This window comes from Ictidomys tridecemlineatus, chromosome 5 (assembly GCF_052094955.1).
Source record: "Ictidomys tridecemlineatus isolate mIctTri1 chromosome 5, mIctTri1.hap1, whole genome shotgun sequence".
NCBI lineage: Eukaryota > Metazoa > Chordata > Mammalia > Rodentia > Sciuridae > Ictidomys > Ictidomys tridecemlineatus.
In genome coordinates this window covers 55,040,030-55,058,885 of record NC_135481.1, presented here as the reverse complement: position 1 = coordinate 55,058,885, position 18,856 = coordinate 55,040,030, and the positions used below count along the sequence as shown (strand labels likewise).

Below are 18,856 nucleotides of genomic sequence, written 5' to 3'. Positions count from 1 at the left end.
ACTGCAAGCTCTTTTGGCAAGATTTTGGAATCCTTTCCCTCAAGGAGGAATTTTGCTGGATGCAATTTCACAGTAAACAGATCTTGTGGAATTTTAAACATATGACCTTGGCGATAGGGGCTTAAGACAGAAGGACTAAAGCAGCTTTACACATTGCTCTGTGCTCTGGGTTAGCGACTGGAAGGCAGAGTGACCTGGGAGCTGGGGAGTGAGTGCTGAGGGCCACCAGGCTCTCTCTTCTGGGGCAGAAACTGTTCTGATGGTTGTATGGTGAGGGAGGGATGAGAACGTGGAGGAGCGAAAAATGCTCTAAAAAAAATGGGGGAAAGCTTTAAAACTACTCATACCCAGAGCCTCCTGGGAGACTTGAGACATAGTCATTAATTATTTTGATAATTAAATCAAACCTCTTGAGGGCAGCATGAAAGTATTTCTCTGCCAAGTTATGAGGGTTTTTCCCTAAGACAACTGCAGCTGCAGAGGTTGTAGGGAATGCAGGTCCATTTTGGGGAGAGGGGGATGATGCTGTATATCACTCCTGCCTCCTGTGTGTCTGAGGCCTTTGAGGACATCAGTGAGGACCATGGAAAATGCACACACAGACAGAAGGACGCTCTAGCCAGAGTGGCCTTGTCACCTAGGATCACTTCAGTAATGCAAAAGACCCTTTTCTTCTGCCCTCAGAGCTGAGCATGCCTACAGACAAGACCCTTCCCACAGTCTGGAATCGTGGTCTCTTGGACCCACAGTTGACCTTACATGGTTCTGGCTCTAACAAACATGGACCCCCCACCCTGGCCTGAATCAGTCAAAATATGATCCCCCACTCCCCAACATCTCACCAAGGAATGAGACAGAAAGCTCAAATAATCTGGGAGTATCCTCAGACTGTCACTACAAGACTCAGAAAAACTGAGGCTCAGACCAAGAGGCAGGCCTAAGAGACAGGTGAAAGAGCTGGGATATATGTTGGTTCAACAATCTGGATGTTTGCAGACAACAAAACAGAGTTGCTGAATTACACATGCTGTAGTTGGAGTAGCTAAGTGGAAATGCTATAGAAATACTGCACAAAGAGAGACCAGTTTTTCACATTAGACTGACTGCTTGGCCACAGATAATAAAAATTACCTGTATCCACTATGGGTAAATCCCACTTGCTAGCCTGGGCATTTGAATTTACTGCCATTTTTTTTTTTTTTTTAACAGAAGAGGGTGCCATACAGAGACAAGATTTTTCCCCAATAAATTGATAGTTTACCTACTGACACATGAATATTTAGATACAAATGTCAGTGCTGGGGGGTTTTGTGCTTGATGGCATGATGAACCATGACCAAAACATAGGTTATATTAAGAATTTAACAGAAATCAGTATATGTAGTCTAATTTGTGCATAATGCTAATAAGATTCTCAATGTCTCATGAAACAGATTTTCTACTCAAGATAGTATATTTATATGAGATTAATTATGTCTCAGCAAAGACATAATAACTTAACTGCAGCATGAGGGACAGAATCTGGCATTGTGGGACCAGGCATTTGACAAACTTGTGACCTTTCTTCCCAGCAATCATTTCGAGAAAAATGAGAGAATGAAGTCATAAAAGAGCCATATGCAACGTTGGTTCAACCTTCTTAATTCAGAGATGCAGAAAATATCTATTAGCAACCACTGAATTGTGTCACTATGCCCCTCCCTGTGGAAAAGTCAGCTATAACTTAGGTTCTGCTACTCACCTGTTCCAACATGTCCTTGGGAAGATCTTCTTGTTCATCCATTGTTAGAATTGCCCGTTTGATTTCATCATTGGATAATTTCAACCTGGAGATGGAAGATTTTTATGTTGTTAGCAATGCTGGCATGAGCAGCACTAACATTTAATACAACTCATTTTGCCACTCCAGCTGCTGAGTTTCGAGCACGGTTTTTCTCAAAGTCTCTCGGTGAAAGCTTCTTTCCTGACAATATAGGATTTTGAAACTAAAAATAGGGTTTTGAAACTGCTTTAACATTCTTTCGGGACTTGGTAATGCTCTGCTGACACAGAGAACAAAGCTGCTATATTCTATCTTTTAATTTCCTAAAGCAAGGGATCCGAAGATTGGAAATAGGAAAATACGTGCAATCGTTTTCCTTTATATACAGCATCCACGAATTGCAGGTGAGATAACTAAATCCCTGAGTTTGCTATCAGGTTAAAAAATAGACTTTGAGAAGGTTGCAAACTACACAAACTATAGCTCATTTCTATGCAAAATACAATGTACAAGCACTTCATAGTTGAGGAGTTTTTACATATGTTATTTCATTTGATTCTCAAAATAATTGTGCTCTCTTTTTTTAATAGGCAGAGAAACTGAGGCTCACAATGGCCAAGTGATTTACCCAAAGTCAAACGCAGAGAGTGACAGTACCCATAAAGCCAAGCTCTCCTGTGACTGCTTATCTCCAACGTTTTTTTTTTTTTTTCTCTTTAAAAACAAATGCTTGTCTAGTTAACATCTCATAGGTAAGGATCTGTGCTTTTGTACAAATCCATTTTCTGTTTTTCTGTCTACCTAATTTAATTAGGAATTTGTGACTTAAATCAGGATAACAAAGTGTGGACTACAAAATATGAGTCATGATTTTAAAATACACTTGTACAAAATGTGTTTTTATAGCGATCTTAATGGGGGCAAATAATCACAATCACAATATTAGCTGTGACAGCAGTCATTCCTTTGCTTTACTTGTAAACCCACATCTACTTCTAACATGCTACTTCCTTACCACCTAATAATGTGGTACATCATTAACATCACCTCGTCTGTCCTTTAGTCTATGCTTTTCCAGGAGGATCATATTTAAGACTGGAGATAAAGACACAACACAGATATAGAGCAAGATGTACACGTGCCACATGAAACTTCAGAAGGAGGAACTTTGGTGTTAGACAGGCTGGGCCCCAGTCCTGGTTCTGACAATTTCTGGTTGGGAGTTCTTGAAAAATATTTTTATTGAGCCTCAGTTTTCTCATATGTAAAACAGAGATAATAACAACTACATTAAAAAAAAAACATGCACTCATGCATAAGGGTTAAGTGAAATCCATATGAAGTACTTAGCATAGTTCCTGGTCATAGAAATATGGACTCAATAAACTGCACATGTGCCTTACAAGGCACACTTTCTTATGCCAGAAGAGAAGTATCAGTACTTTCGTGACCTTAATATTCACATGTTCATTAAGCAGTGCTTAGTGTGGTTATTATGAACACTTCCCAAAGCACATTCACACCCATTATTTCACCTGTGTTCCCTATATGAGATAGCATTAGGCCTGGGAGTACTAACAAGGAACTAAAAGATGTATCTTAATCTTAAAGGTGATTGTAAACTTTGGGAGAACTGAATGGTAAGCAGAAATAGGCAAGACCCAAAGGTGTGCAAAACACGCACTCCCACATAAAGGCGAGGGCTGGCTGGGTGGGGAGGACTCCAAGGCGGTTGAAGAAGCCACGCCCCCTAGATGGAACTGGAAGGACATATCACTGTGGACACCTCTGGCTTATCCTTTCCTTTAGATCTTGACATGATTTTGTTCAAACTGTTCACCCAACAATTTAAACTGCATGTTGCTTCATGTGCCAGTGAACAGGAAAGAGAAGGGACACATTTGGACATCCTATTGTACTAACGCCTTTCTCTTCTAGTTCATGTTCTCAAATTCAATTTTAGCATCTAGGCAAAATGACAGACTCTCCACTGACAAATAAATAAGAACCTCGTCTGAGCTGCAGTGCCATCGTGACCTCCATGCTTGGAGGGCAACCCTAACCCTGGCAAATTCTCCAGTTGGTTTCAATCGTTCTTGGGACAATCACTGCTTCATGAACATGTTCACTAGAACATCTTGACAGAAAATCCCACAATTAAATGGAACCACTTAGCTAAGCTGGCTGAGTAGAGTATACTGAGAGGGGAAAAAACTGCATGGATATCAAGGACTCAAGTGCCCAAGTCCGGAACAGCCCTGGATTCCAGGATGTACACTACAGGCTTAAGTCAATTTCAATGCAAACACCATGGTGTGGTCTTGGAAGGCCAAGGGAAGACTGATGCAACCACTAATGAAAACCAACCAGCCAGGGGAAAACATCTATAATCATCATAAGAAGAGCTCTGCCTATAAGAAAAAAAATTAATTAGTTCTGTGTCCTTTTCACACCAAGTGGAAGAAACCGTTTTATGGTGTAGTTCTGCTCAGTCCTTCTGTTTTGCATTTAAAAGAAAAGGAGTTGAAAATCAGAGCGAGAACAATACTTGAAGTATCAGATTTGCATTTCATTAGCTCCCCATATGGAGTGCAGAACTTTTTGCTTTTGAAATTGTATATATTTATGCTCCTCAACCCCCAGAGGCTGTCTGGACTAAACACTAGCTCTAATTCATAACAATTCTGGTTTCTCTTAATGTGTTCCACAAAGGGACTGGAGACTTTAATGGATAGTACTTAAGAAAATCTACCTGTCAACATAACACCATACACGTGGCCTGTTGGATCAGAAAAAGAAACCTTACCTTGGGGGACGGAGGGAGGGGAGAAGGGTTCCCCGCCGGCTGGGATGGTTCTATAGGCTGCAGAGTTCTTAGTGTCATCTGTCATCCACAGAATGAGTCTCTAATCTCTGTAATTTAAGGACCCTAACAATTCTAGGCTTTTAATTGCTTTTAAAGCTTGGCAGTGTTCTGGCATGCTGGAGGGTGGCACCTTGAGAGACATCCATTTCAACTTTCTTTACAAGGCAGGAAACAAACCAGGCATCTTTAAACAGTATTTAACTCTACCTTGTTCTACTCAAGCATTTCAAAAATTTGCGGAGAGAGCTGGAACATCAGGCATAATTAAAACAAGTTAAGGATGGATGGCTACATCAGCCCTAGCTCTGTTTCAGTGGATTGGAGCCAAATCCCCCTATTTAAAGTAGCTTTTTGTGGTTTACGACACCCTGACTGCCATGTCAAGTGAGTATCTGGAAAAAAAAGAATGGCAGAACACTTCATAAAATTGTGTTTTAGGTGGGTTCATTTGGCAATATAAACCTGCTTCCAAGTTTCTTTTTCTCTCTTCATTTTTTGAAAGAAGAGGTCTGTTTTGGAGAATAAAACTGTGTTTCAGATGGCTACTGTCGCCCATATACATACAATAGAAAAGCTGCTTGAGGAACTATTGTAATAATATGTGCTCATTAAATTGTTTTTTGATAGACAACGGAACAAATCAAGTTCTTAATGGCTTCTCATTCTGAGGTATACCCTGCCCTCTCCATTCTTCTCCTGAGTTTGTGAAAGGCATGTTCCTGGTTCCCTGGAGCTCCCCATTCAAATTCACACCTCTCTGAGAACTAAAGTTGTAAACAATAAACACCTTCCTTACCAGGCTTGAGGAGACCTGCCTGCTTGGCTCCAGGAGGCCACTGCAGGTTCCTAACAAAGGGTTCCCTAGATTCTGTAGCATGTGAGGAGAGCTCTAAAATATAACCAAACACTGTGGGCACACGGGCCCATGAAAATACAACCCATGGAATATGCCACTGGTTCTCACTGTGGAGGACTTTGATGCTAATGATTGCTGGGAAATAAATCCTTCATCAGCCAGATAACAAATAACGAAGTTTGCTAGACTTTGGGATTGAAATACATAGGAAACAGGAAAGATGGAAAGGTAGGAAATCTTGACATCATCTTTGAAATAATCCTAGTCTTTGTCCCTAAGCACAAAATCAGACTCCCAGTCCTATCAAGGGTCCCTCATCGGGTCTCACATGGACAACAGAAAGACTCCTATCTCATGGCTCCCCCTGCACTCAGCTCTTGACCCCTTCCAACTCATCCTGCAAAGCCCTGAGACCAAATTTAAAATGTTAATAAAACACATACTAAACTCCTGAACAAACTGCAGTCTCTTGATCCCACGATGTAAAAACAGACCATTAACTAAGTGGCTACCACATATAGGCACCTGCCAGGGACTTCATACACACTAGGGCTAATTCTCACAAATCCACTTCAAAACTACTACTTTCCTGATCTTGTTGAGGAGAAGGTTATTATGACTTGATCTTGGGCTGACTCATGTCCTTATAAAAGCATAAGATGTGAATCCCAGCCTTTCTTACTGAGTATCATGCAATTCAGTCTATGATCCTCTGCTGCCATGCAGGCCTCTCTTGATTGGCTGCTCCAAGTCTCCATGTAACTCTGCCCTTTGGGACCCACTTCTTCCGGTTACTATTGCTGGAGCCCCTCTCATACCTGGTTGAGCTCCTGTGACCCCTGACTTGTTCTTTGTTCACAAGTCTTCTCGCATGTGTCATTTTTCTTCTCCCGTCAGCCTTGAGCTTTCAAAGGCAGCAACGCTACCTTACGTTTTAGTAAATCCTCTGGCACCTAGCACAGTGTCAGGCAAATACATGCTCCAAAGTGGGGACTGTCCAGAAAAAAGGTATCAGATCCACTTTCATTTATTTCTTCCCTACTTTAAGGCTTTTCCTAGCTTTCTTTTGTTTATAGGAATAAATTGCCAATGAAAAGGGGAGAATAAAAAAATTTGAACTGGTTGAAAAACTAAATATAATATACATTAAATCAGCTTGATTATTTTCATTTTTAGCACAGCACATTTAACATGTCAGCCTGCGCTTTGCTGATGGGAGAGTAAAACATCTCATCACGGAGAGAAAAGGAAGTGGTACTGAATCCTGTGGGAGAGGAGGTTTTAAACCTAATCAATAAGGCACAACTAACAACAAGGCCAACTGGGACCCAGAATTACTTTGTTAGCCACAAAATGCCTTTTAATTGTGCTCATTGTAACAAAACATACTCATCAAAGTAGATTTTAATAGATAATCTAATAGATACAACACAAGGTCTTTAAATCGTCTCCCAGAGAGTTTAGACACATACAAGTTCTAAGTCACTTTCAGCTCTGACACTTTTAGGGTAACAAGGGAATCATATACCAGGAAAAAGAAATAATTCCTTCAATAATGGAAAGGGAATCTTGCCAGAAAGAGTTGTAACCTTATCTATAACTAGTGTAATTATCCTGGCTGGCACTTAGCATTGAGGATAATCTGTCTACAAGAAACTAGGTCACAGTTTTTACTCTATAAGCAGTTTGACGCTAAAGAAGTTCAGGGTGATAGCTCTCTTTATCAAGCTGCTTTAAAGTATTCATCTGGATTGCAAAAGCAAAAAAATATATAGGAAAAGTGTCTCACATTAACCACCACACACACACACACACACACACACACACACACACACACACCCCTTTCCCTAAATCTTCATTTAGTTTTGCAATTAAGAATGTTATTTGCAAGAAGATAATAAAACAAACAGTTCATGCTATAGAAGAAAACTAAGCACACCTTGAAAGTAAGTATCTTCTTAAGGCAGATAGATACTTTATCTAACCTAAGCATGGTTCATGAAGCAAAAATTAGAATAAATACAGCGCCTGCCCATTCACATAGCTTCCAGCTAGAGCAGAAATGAAATACTAACCGGGTGGTTCATGTTACCTTACAAGTTGCATTAAAATTCAGGGATCTCACTAAGGTTCAATTTCTCTTTCACTGAAAGAAACATTTGCTCCCTAAAGTAACATATATCTGGCCAACAATCAAGCTTCCATGCTGAAAACCAAGCAGCAGCGTTTTGTGTTAAAAGAAACTCAGTCTAAGGGGAACTAATAAGGACCTCTACTTTCCCTCCCTCTTTCCCGATAGTCACCTTATACCAGCCTCATGCACATACGACATTCCTTCCAAAATGTAACTTATCTTTAAAGCCCCACATTCAGCATTCTTTACATCTCCATGCCTCTCATAAGCATTGGGTATCTTTGCCTATTGTGAAGTCTCTTTCAGAGAAAAGAAGAAACTAGATACAGAAAAGTTACTTGAAATGCTCAGAACGACCTGACAACTTTGCCTCAAGCTGCAATCAGATTCCGGGCTCCCCAATTTCCTTTCTTCTTTCCAAGTTCTAAGGCTGTGATGGTTCACTAATTATGAGAAAGATTTCTCAACAGGGTTGAATGGGACAAATTAATATTTCACTGAAGTTTGAGATTTACATAGATTTTTTAGGCACAAAAAAAAACTCAAAAAGAACATGAAATCATATGAGCTTAGAATATAAAAAGGTGAAATACAGGAAACAAAATAAAATAAAGAGCCATCAACGTGGGTCCTGATTCTGTGACAGTGTTACTCAAAGACAGCCAAGAAGTATAAAACGAGTCAAGTCTACTTTAAAGGCCTGGGAAGAAAATATTGACTTAGGATACATTTTAATTTAAATTTGGAAGTCTGTGGAAATGAAACCCTGAGAGAATTGGCATCCAGCTCTGACATACCTCACTAGGGAAAGTGACCCCAAGAGTCTTCCCTCTAAACAGAAGGGAACCCAAAGATCTGTACTCAGCAGGTACAATTAAAGTGATTCAAATGAAATAATAAATGTGTGGCTTTGAGCCACAAGATAGAAAAGTTGGTCCTACTAGAAATGTTTACTCAACCTCAACAATACCTTGACAGCAGGATGTTGCAATTCTGAGCCCTCCGACCATCAATCACTGAAAGCTCTTTGACTTTCATTTTGGAACTCAGTGTGTCATCGGTGGCATCTGTTTCTTTCTATAAAGAGCACAAAAGAAATCCATCAAAGTCAGTGACTTTCAGACACCAAACTTCACATTTTGTGTACACACGTGTGTGCACGAGTGTGCACGAGTGCGCGCGCGTACACACACACACACACTATACACTATACACATACACAGATGGACGAGACTGAGATGGTGAGGTGGGGAGTGTAGGGAGGTGGTGGCATTGAAACAAAGGCTACAATCTAGTTAGTTGGTAAAGAGAAATAAGAAAAGCTGACCACCCACATTTGAAAAAGCATTATCTGGAAGAAGAGAGCTTCCAAGTTGAAGATGCTAAGCGTGCATAAATTATCAATGAGTGATGCCCTCCTTTTGTCCCCCAAAGCCCCACAGACAGCAGACAGAAGAACTGTCATTATGAATCAAGCTCAGCTGAGGCTTGCCATTGCTGGTCCCACCAATTGCAGGGTCCATTCACCCCAGAACCATTTGCATCCTGAGCACTTCAAAAAGCTGAACAATAAACCCTCCTAAACTTCTTCATGTGCAACAGGAAGCTCCCAAGGCCAGATGGCACCTTTCATTACACTGGAAGCTTGATGGACAGTGGAGAGGGGGCAGCTCAAGACATGAGCTCAGTTACCTGAATTAACAAACACCACTTCAGATTCTGGGCTGTACTAAGCAGTGAGGGCCAGTTGCAATTATGGTGGAATAGGCAAAAATCAATTATATATAAAAAGCAATTTGATTAAACTGCACATCAGAGGTTTAGATAATAACAAAAGGTTCAAGGTGAAGAAAACATGGACCAGTTTGATAAATAGCAAATTTGGTATTATTAGCAGTCAAGACCAATTAAAAATGGATTATGGTGTTTTAAAAATGTAAGGAAACCAAAGAGCTCTGGAACTGTATAATAGTTTAGGAAATAAAGGCAATATAGAATCTATAATATGAATCAACTTGAGACCCAAAGCCAGTGTCTCTTGTGGCGAGGCTTCAGGCATACCTCCAGATATTAAAGTAAGAGTTGAAACCCAATGTGGAATTACCTAGACATTGCATTATACTCTCTAAACAACAAAACAGGATCACTGAGAAGTTTTGAGTTTATAGTGAGCCAAGAAGTTACATTAAGCAAGGTTTAGGTAGTAGCTCACTTACCTGCTTGGAGTTACTGTTCACAAAGAAATCCTACAGCCATGGCAGAGGCATGGAAAAGGCAAATCAGATACATGCAATTCAGAAATCACAGCAACAAACAGGGGAAAGTCAAAGCAGTCAAGGAAATTGGTGGTGCAGGGTAAAAGATGATCAGTGCTCCTGCGATCCCCAATGAGAGATGATGACTGTGAGAGTCTGGCTGAAGATATAGTGAGGAGCACAGCACAAAGCACTGGGGTAGAGGAAGATGACTACATGTGTTGCACGTAATTGCCAATGTTGGTAAATGAAATTTAAAATGGAAAAGGACTTAGAATACTCCAAAGGGACTCAAGCTGCGTAAGGAACAAACTCTCTTAGACTGGGCTCCATTCACTTAACACATAAATTTTTACTTGAGTCACCTTTCCATTGTTCAGTACCACCAGAAAAATGTTATTTTGGGGTTGTATGTGGGAATAATCTACCATCTTCTTATATCACAAGTGAGAATTAAGAAGAGACAAGTTGAACAACCTAAGTCGGTGATATTAACCCTCAGTATCCCTAAGAGGGTCTGAACAATGCCTGAAGGTGTAAGGGGTCTGCACAAGGAAAAGGAACATGCAATCCAGAGGCAAGCAGTGGTTCACAGGGTGTGCAACCATTGGTGGCCCATCCCGACTGCCCCAGGGGCTGTTCAAGTACCCTGGGGTAATAGCCTCATCTTGAAATAGTATTTAGAAAAGACTTGGAGTGAAGAAGGGAAAGAAGAAGAGGTAATCGACATGTTATGAGAAAGTGACAGTTTTTTTCATTGCATACTTTTGCAAGGCTGGAATGAATAAAGCTTTGGTGTGCAAAACACACCCCAGCTTTTGAGTGAACAGCTTGCACAACCAGCATTTGCTCAGCAGATTCCTAAAGGTCTCACTGGTCTTGGCAGCACTGCCAAGGCCAATTTTACACAGATGAGCCGTTCACATAATTCTTCTAGTGGGAAACAGAGTGTGTCTTCTTCCCCTTGCTTTACCCATACAAGGAGGACTGTTTTGCTAGAAAGGCATTTACAAAATAAGTTGATAACCACAAGAAATATTTTTTCTCCTCTGATAGCCCAGATTTCTTTTGTCCCTATTATAACTGCCAAGATTTCTACTCAGAAGCTCCTTACGACTCTTCTGTGAAAGTAGTTTCCTTTCAAGGGCAGAAAAGACTATGGTGAAATGAACCCCATGAGGTCATCTTAACCCTTCTTTTTTTTTTCCCACCCTCTTTCTTAAAGAGATAGTTGCTACTTGAACTTAGATCTTGCTCCATCTGGCCATCAAATATGAAACTTATGAAGTTCTCTGGCCAGGTATCCCATAGCTTCTGATCCCCTTTATCAGGAAATTGGGACTTCTGACCTCTAGCGTACCAGTCTATAGAATCAGGCAGCTGTCATTTATTGGTTGTGTGACTTGGGGCTCAGTTTATCTGTAAAATGGGGTCAACAGCTAGAATATTAAATGTGAGGATGCAGGTCAAGCATCACTCACAGTACCTCACGGTCATTTATAAGCTCAACACTAGGAAGGTATCATGTGACATTATTTTATTGTTCAAACTGACAATCAAGTTCATGTTTTGGCTCTTTGTTCTTTCAGCTAAGCTGCAGAAAGGCTGTCAAGATTTTCCTTTGTTACCACCAGCAGCACTAAGTATGACTGTTAATAGCTATGTCACACATCTTATCTTTCCAGAGGTGAGGATAAAGAATGACGTGGGAGGATTTGGTTAATTGCTAGCCTAAAGACTACACTTCTTAAAAAAAAATACATATACATATATATATATATATGTATATGTGTATATATATATATATATATATATATAAAATCAATGGACCTTTAATTAATTAATTAATATGTGGTGCTGAGAATTAAACTCAGTCCCTCACTCATGCCAGGCAACCGCTGTACCAGGGAGCCATAATCCCAGCCCAAGATTACACTTCCTTAAAGGTCTGTTAATTAATAAATTATGAATAAAAATCACAAACCTTGTGAGTTTTATTACAAGGGGCATGTTAGAAATAAAGATGCTTCCAGGCCTATTTGAAAGAGTAAGTTAATATTCTTTTTGGAACCTTAAATTATTCACTCAAAAATCAGAAGGGAATATAAAAAGATACTTCTAATTGGCTTTGGTCAAATATGATAGGATCGCCTATATTTGGCTCTAACAGGATGTCTGATTTTTCTGGATGATATGGTGAAGTGCTTAGGGCTTGGAATATAAATAGAAAGTTGGCACTTGCATTTTCAGGAACCACTGATGATAGAGTGCTCTAAATAGGAATCCACAAAGAAGAAATGACCTAATACTTCAAAGATAATGTCGATCCTTATAGGAACAATTCTCAATCTTCATGAGGTTGAAATATCTTGGTAAAATCTGATTAAAGGTAGGAATTTCTCTATAGAAAAAAAATGCATCTACTAATACTTATATAAAAATCTGATTCTGATTAATCCTTACCATGAAGCCCAGTTATAGAACCTTAACCTTACATCCAGACTGAAAAAAAAAAAAGCAAACACTATTCACAATTTTCTTTTTTGTCTTCATATGCCAAGGGTAAGGGTCAAGGTTGCTGAAATAAATGTTAAATCATATAATTTTTAATGTGCAAATTAGAGGTACAGAATAATGAAAACTATAAAAGAAAAAAAACTCTGAACATTTATAAAAAGTCAGAAGAAGATATTACTCATGTTTCACATGGGATTCAAAAATGACTTATATATTACAAATTAGAAGTAAAGGTCAGATTTAGTAAATAAGAGATAACTACTGTCCAGTAAAGACTGGACAGTAGTTATCTCTTATTCCCTAAATCAGAGCACAGAGGATTTGAAATGTTATATCACGTACTGATAACAGGATCTTAAATGAAGGGCTATCCTTGGGCAAAGAGTGGGAGGAAGAGAGCCGGAGTGTTAATATGTTGCTATAGAGCCATGATTCTCTTCCATTCATTCTCCTTCTGTTCAACTGCACAGATAAGGAGAAATGAGTTTACAGCATGTCAGGAGGAAATTTTCCCATAAAACAGACATGAATACTGCTTAATTGTATCTGAAATAATACTACTAAGCAACATGCTACACTATGTATTAAGTCTCTTGTGGCTGACTTGGAAATCAGTATTGATGTAGTTTCAGTGAGGAAAAAGAAGTCCTGAGATTCAAGAAATTGACTTTCAAATGACGTTTTGGAATGTGAGCAGGGAAATAACGGCATGTTTTTAAATTCCATTTCATGTGCACATAAGCTTACACAATCAGCTCTGCGCACCTTTGATAAATGCACTGGAAAAAAATCTGAATAGGAGTGATCTTGTTTTTAAAACTAGAGTTAAAGAAAATCCTCTACAAAGTCTGGTATTCATAATGAATAAAACCATGAATTAAGAACAAAGTGAAACTGAGAACTGTGCCACTTTGTAGTCCTGATTATGCTACCTGTTGGGGCACTGAATACATACTAAACCAAATTTTCAGTGTCTGTAATATAGGAATAATATCCTCCTCATGGAGTTAAGGGTAAGTATTAAATAAGAAAATAAGCAAAGAACTCCTAGAGAGTTAAATTTTAGGGTTGATAACATTGAGAACTATGTTTATAATACTCAGCATCAGAAATGTAATGGATACTTAATACTGATTATCATCTTTTAGTTCACATTATAGTTATTAACAGATTTTCTCGCCTCTGTTTTTATATTGTATGTTGTACTGTGGAACTCTGCAAAAGTTGAACACATTTTAATCTTACAAAATCGATAATATAAATGCTTGATTTTAATTATATTTCTCAAATCAATCAGATGTTTTATATACATGTGTTTTATATGCGATGTTTTATACATATGTACGTTTACACATACAAGCAAATGTATGTGTAAATGTGTATCTATATTTATATAGGTATACATGTGTAATATAGACACGTATGTATATACTTCCTAAGTGTCATTCCTCATTCAACTAAATAAACTAAACTGATATTGCTGAGATTTCTCAAATTCATACTCTGTGTAGGGTCCTACTGCATGCATGCAGGTAATGATATTCATGTCTTCCTCTGCCTCTCTGAAATATTTATCTAGCCAAACAACTGGATGTGGTCCAGAGAGTTTGACCAGGGTTTCATAACTCAGCAGGGAGGAAAGAGGAGACACCATGGAAAAAAATAGGTTTCCAGTGTTCATTTGGGGATAGAAAAGAGAACAGTTCAAATGTGGTGATAATTATATAATGTACTGCCAAGACTGAAATGAAAATGCATAGTTCTTTGATGTTGCCATCGTGAGATCAGGGGACATTCAATGACAGGAACTTTGTTTCTTTTACACTGTACTACATATTCCAACTAGAATGTCTGTATCTTGATTTTTCTGGCTCTCAACATCTAGTAAATCCAATAAAACGGCTTAAATTACCCTCATTTGGAAAATATACTTATGGTTTAAAAATTCTCATCTCTCGTTCTTATGTTAAAAGGTGTTGAAATTTTTCTTCAGGAAATGCTGCTGAAAATCTGGTCACAACTAATTCTACTTACCAATCTACTTAGTGTTAAGTACAACTAACATGTTCTGGTCTATCCTGATTGGAACAGCTACTGATTACTTAAACAGTGTTGGTTGCTAGGAGACAATTACCCAATTGCTGGCCTTTCTGCAATCCTGTCTCCCAGAGATCTTGAGAATTGTCCACATATTTGTCCCAGAGCATTTTGGCAGCATCTTCCTGCACCTTCTGCTGAAAGCCAGTTAATTATGAGTCTTATAACCTTGGGTCTTTCAACCACCTGCCTTCATAATAAATGCAACCCACATGCCCAGACTTGAACAGCATCATTTGGGATACTGCTGCTTTCCCTTCCTTTAAAATACTTCTCTAAGTTCCCAAATCTTCATTTTAGGCAACCAGCGTGGACCAGCATTAGCAAGTGAAACTCATGTGGAAAAGCAGTGGGATATGTAATCAGGTCAAGGGATCATTTGAATTACGAGGAAATTTGCTAAAATGTCCTATGACTTCATGACAAGGCCCAGGGGATACCCTTCCTGGGACAGGAGAGGCGGCAGTGGGAGGGAAAGAGCATGTGGCAGCCAATCAGCCAATCCGTCTGATGGGCTCAGAGCACCTGCAGGATGACTCCGGACATACTCTTTGTTCTTTCAAAGCTAAGCTCTCTTGCTTTTTTACTGGACAATGCCATACCATTGTTTTCTTAATTTTCCTTTATTTGATGTGTAATATATTGTACAAGTTGCCTTCTAACTTATGGAGGGGCCCAGCTGAAGATTCTTGTTTTAGGGTTTATGTCATTATGGCAGGTTTTATTCCAAACTTTATTAAACTAGCACAACAGTTGCTAGAGAAGTTTGTCTTCTCTTTGAGCAAAATATTCTGGCTAAATATCCTCCCCGCCTCCCTGCCCACCCCCAAAACTCCCCATTTTAGATGCATTAAAGACCACTTGAAATAATAATGAAAAAAAATCTTTAGCTTTTGTTTCTCCCCTAGTTTCAGTCCATCTTTTCCCTTGGTGCTTAGTATTTTTCTGAGACATTCTTTCTTGGGAACCAAGCCAAGTAAGCCAACTAGGAAGTCTATTGCTTGCTTGAGGGTACTCCACCCTGGGCATGATTCATGCAGGAGTGCAGGGCCTTCTGTAGCAGCCCAAGGAAAGCCCCAGTGGGGGTGTGTATTGTGGGCTCCCTTCACCATTCCTCTCCTTCGGCCAGCCTCTTTCTCCTCACACTCCTGGCTTAGTTTTCCCTTCTCAGTTCAACTGTTTGGGCCCCACCTTTCTTTTGTTCTTCTGGAACTATCCATACACTGTGGTCTCTTCTTGTCTACCCTTCAGAACTCTACTAATAGGACCTCTGGAGGAGCAAGAGGTACCATTTGGATGTGCCTAGGGCTTACCCAGAGATGATGCCTGCGGGGTCTTGCCAATGTGAATAGCTGGCAAGCACCAAGTCACGTGTTCCTGCTGCCATTACATAAGCTTTGCTCACTTTTCAGTAGCTTCTCTTGTGCTGTTTGGGTCACTGCCATCTCCACACTTGCTCAGATTCTGCAAGCCCCCTCCTAGCCTATCAAGTTCATGACATATAGTTAAAAACTTTTCCGCAGGTTCTAGTTAGCGGCCAAATTATAGTATTTACCAATGCCCGTGCTTCTAAAGCATCCACCTATTTCAAAAAGCATTTTGCTTCTGAGAGTATGCATTTGATATGTTCTTTTTAAAAACTCAGTAAACCAAAATGGCTTCAGAAACAAATACTGTGAGGTGACAATATAGGTCACATATCTCCCTATTTTTTCCTAGCAATCCATTTTGACTACACACAGTGACAATAAAATACAGACCTCTTTACACCAATGGAGACAAGGTCTTGGACACATACCGCGATACATAGAGCTCATATACCTTCAACTGTTCACACACACACACCGACAGGCACTTGAACGCATATGGGGACACACACACCGTGTTGCTTTGCAGGAACAGAGCAGCGCAGACCATGCGGCACAGAACTAAGATGCTTATCAGATCACAGTTATGGCAGATGGCCTGGGGATCATGCACAAGGATGTGATTATTTTACTTTTTTTGGCATCTGGAGGGCACATGCTGTTACCTGCTGTCTTTGGTAGGCAGAGAAAGTTCTTTCCAGGTCTTCGAGATCTAGAATCTTGAAGACTTTTGTGTCATCAATTTCGGTCCATACCGTTCCTTCCAGTTTGTTCTAGAAACATCAAGTGAATACGTTTCTCTGGTTTTTAATTGTATACACAAAGAACAGACATGGTTATTTCTAGAAAAAGTGCTGCTATGCCAAGTTTTTCATTCTACACAACACTCAAACAACTTGTCAATATTTCAGAAGCTTTACCACTTAAATATCTGAGTTAGAACCCTGAGTCCACACAGGAAAATGAAGTCCTTTAGCAGTCAGGGCTGTTTCTTTCTTCCAGTGAAGACACACCGCGATAAGCCACCGAGAGTGGCTAAGGCTAATCTACTAGCAGCAACGTAGGAACCAATGGCTCACCTCAGGCAGCTTCAACCAGTTGAAGGACTTCAGGGCATTTGTAGGCTGAGGAATGTTTTTCTTCTTGAGTGCCAGTCCCATTGGCGCACCGGGAGGGGGCAAGACTCCCCCTAAAGGAGGTGGCCCTGGGGGAGGGGGAGGGCCTCCAGGGGGGAGGGGAGGTGGTGGAGGAGGTAGCACTCCTGGCAGGGGTGGGGGTGGTGGGGGAGGAAGGAGGGACCCAGGCACTGAGGAAGGAAAGGGCCCCCCTGGTGCTCCAGGCGAGGGTCCTCCTGGGACTGAAGCACAGACGGCCCTCTGAAAAGATACGAGGAGGAAAAGAGGAAATCAATGGAAGAAAGAAGTTCACTGGATGATTTTGAGAATCTGTCACTTGGCCTTAAGTAGGTATAGAGAAATCTCGCACTCGTGAGAACAGGGGTTTAAAGGCCTGGTGAGTTTGGGGCTTTATGGACTCAGTTGAGTCACCCTTTGTATTTGACACTTGAGAGCTTATCTACGGAGCATGCACAGCTCTCTCACCTTTCGTATCATCATACAATTTGGTTTTCATGAAATTGGTTTTCACGGTAAAAGTTAATATGATTTCCTTTGCTTTTTTGTACAGAGCTAGTACTAAAAACGTGCTCCACCCCCAACCTCTGCTACCAATACGAGATTACAGAGGGAGCGGGTCTCAAAGCTACTGTGATCAACTGTGAGACATCTCAGATGGATGTAAATTGCCTATGTAAGGTTGCTGGGATCCGGGATAAGGAAGGCTTAGGCAGATGCCTGAGAATGCAAGACACCTGTGGCCCTCACCCTGCTGAGCTCATGGAGCTGTGCTGTGAGGTCCGCCACCTGCTGCTTGACTTGCTTATGCTCAGTAGTCTCCTTTTCAAGTTTCTCTTTCATTTTATTTAAGGTCTGCATCATTTCTTCCTTCTCTTGGGTCTTAGCATCACATTCTCTCTCTTTCTTTTCCAATTTCTGTTGCAGCTCATTGTGCTCTACGCATAAAAAAAAAAAAACAATTGAATATGAAAATGGGAGGTTCTTCAAGGCAAAAATAGCTTTTTTACAAAGAAAACCAACTCTTCTTCAGCTTGGTACTGTTCCTCCTCCCCACCAAAGGGAGACTCCCAGGCTAACATTGCTCATGCTTGAAAGGCTTCAGATGAACAACTCCACAAACTACATTGTTAACCCAAGTAGAGACCCTGAGGCCATAATTCTAAAAATGAAACAAAGTTTGAGTAACTACTTGTGGAGGAGAATGTTGGGTAGCTAATTCAAAATCTTGTTACAGAAATGGCCCCTTAGCCAAACTAGGAAAAAAAACCAATGTTAAAAGGGCCTCTTCTGCAAATTAGAAATGGGACAGGGAGAAGTCCAGTTCTGATGAGTGAGGATTGCTGTCTCTGTCCCACTGGCGGAAGGGCTAAAAGGGAGGCTCTGACATGGTTAGAAGCTGCTGCAGACCATGTCATCAGCGTGACATCAACTTGTTTCTCCCATTCCCTTCTCAGAACGCCATCTGAAGTATTTTATGCTTCCAGCAAGCTATTAAAACTCAGGAAAGCAAATGTTATCATCTCAGTGTCAAATATCTTAAGGGCAGGAGTGTAGGTTGAGCATGAAAATCAGTAATGTGGGGAGAAAAATATTAGCTCTCAGCTGTGGTTTCCTGCTTCCCTAGTCCTGCTCTAATGGAACAGGGCACCCGATTTAGCAGGACACTTATTCACACTGCCAGCGAATATGTGCTTGCTGACAAGAGTGATGATCTTTGGAAAGGAGAAAGAATTAAGTTTAGGCTGAAGATTTTTATTTCAAATACTTGGCCCAAATTCCTATTCTTTTTATATCAATAAATCCACTAGAGAGATAACCCACTGAGGCTAAGTTATACAAAGCTGGTCTCTATTTTTTGAGTTTGAT

General features: G+C 40.2%; 1 protein-coding gene across 6 annotated transcripts in view; it reads right to left on the bottom strand.

Annotated features, from left to right (window-relative positions):
* The window catches only part of Daam1 (dishevelled associated activator of morphogenesis 1), a 167,916-nt gene that overhangs the window by 20,785 nt on the left and 128,275 nt on the right, over nt 1-18,856 (bottom strand). For 5 of the 6 annotated variants that reach the window (XM_021724763.3, XM_021724761.3, XM_078049991.1 and 2 more), the window contains exons 13-18: nt 17,738-17,925; nt 16,934-17,230; nt 16,520-16,627; nt 9,835-9,864; nt 8,589-8,695; nt 1,742-1,826 (exon numbers count right to left, since the gene is read on the bottom strand). In XM_021724763.3, coding sequence (XP_021580438.2) covers nt 1,742-1,826; nt 8,589-8,695; nt 9,835-9,864; nt 16,520-16,627; nt 16,934-17,230; nt 17,738-17,925 — 815 coding nt within the window. The remainder of the gene's footprint in view (nt 1-1,741; nt 1,827-8,588; nt 8,696-9,834; nt 9,865-16,519; nt 16,628-16,933; nt 17,231-17,737; nt 17,926-18,856) is intronic. The other variant, XM_005322751.5, reaches the window with a different exon arrangement.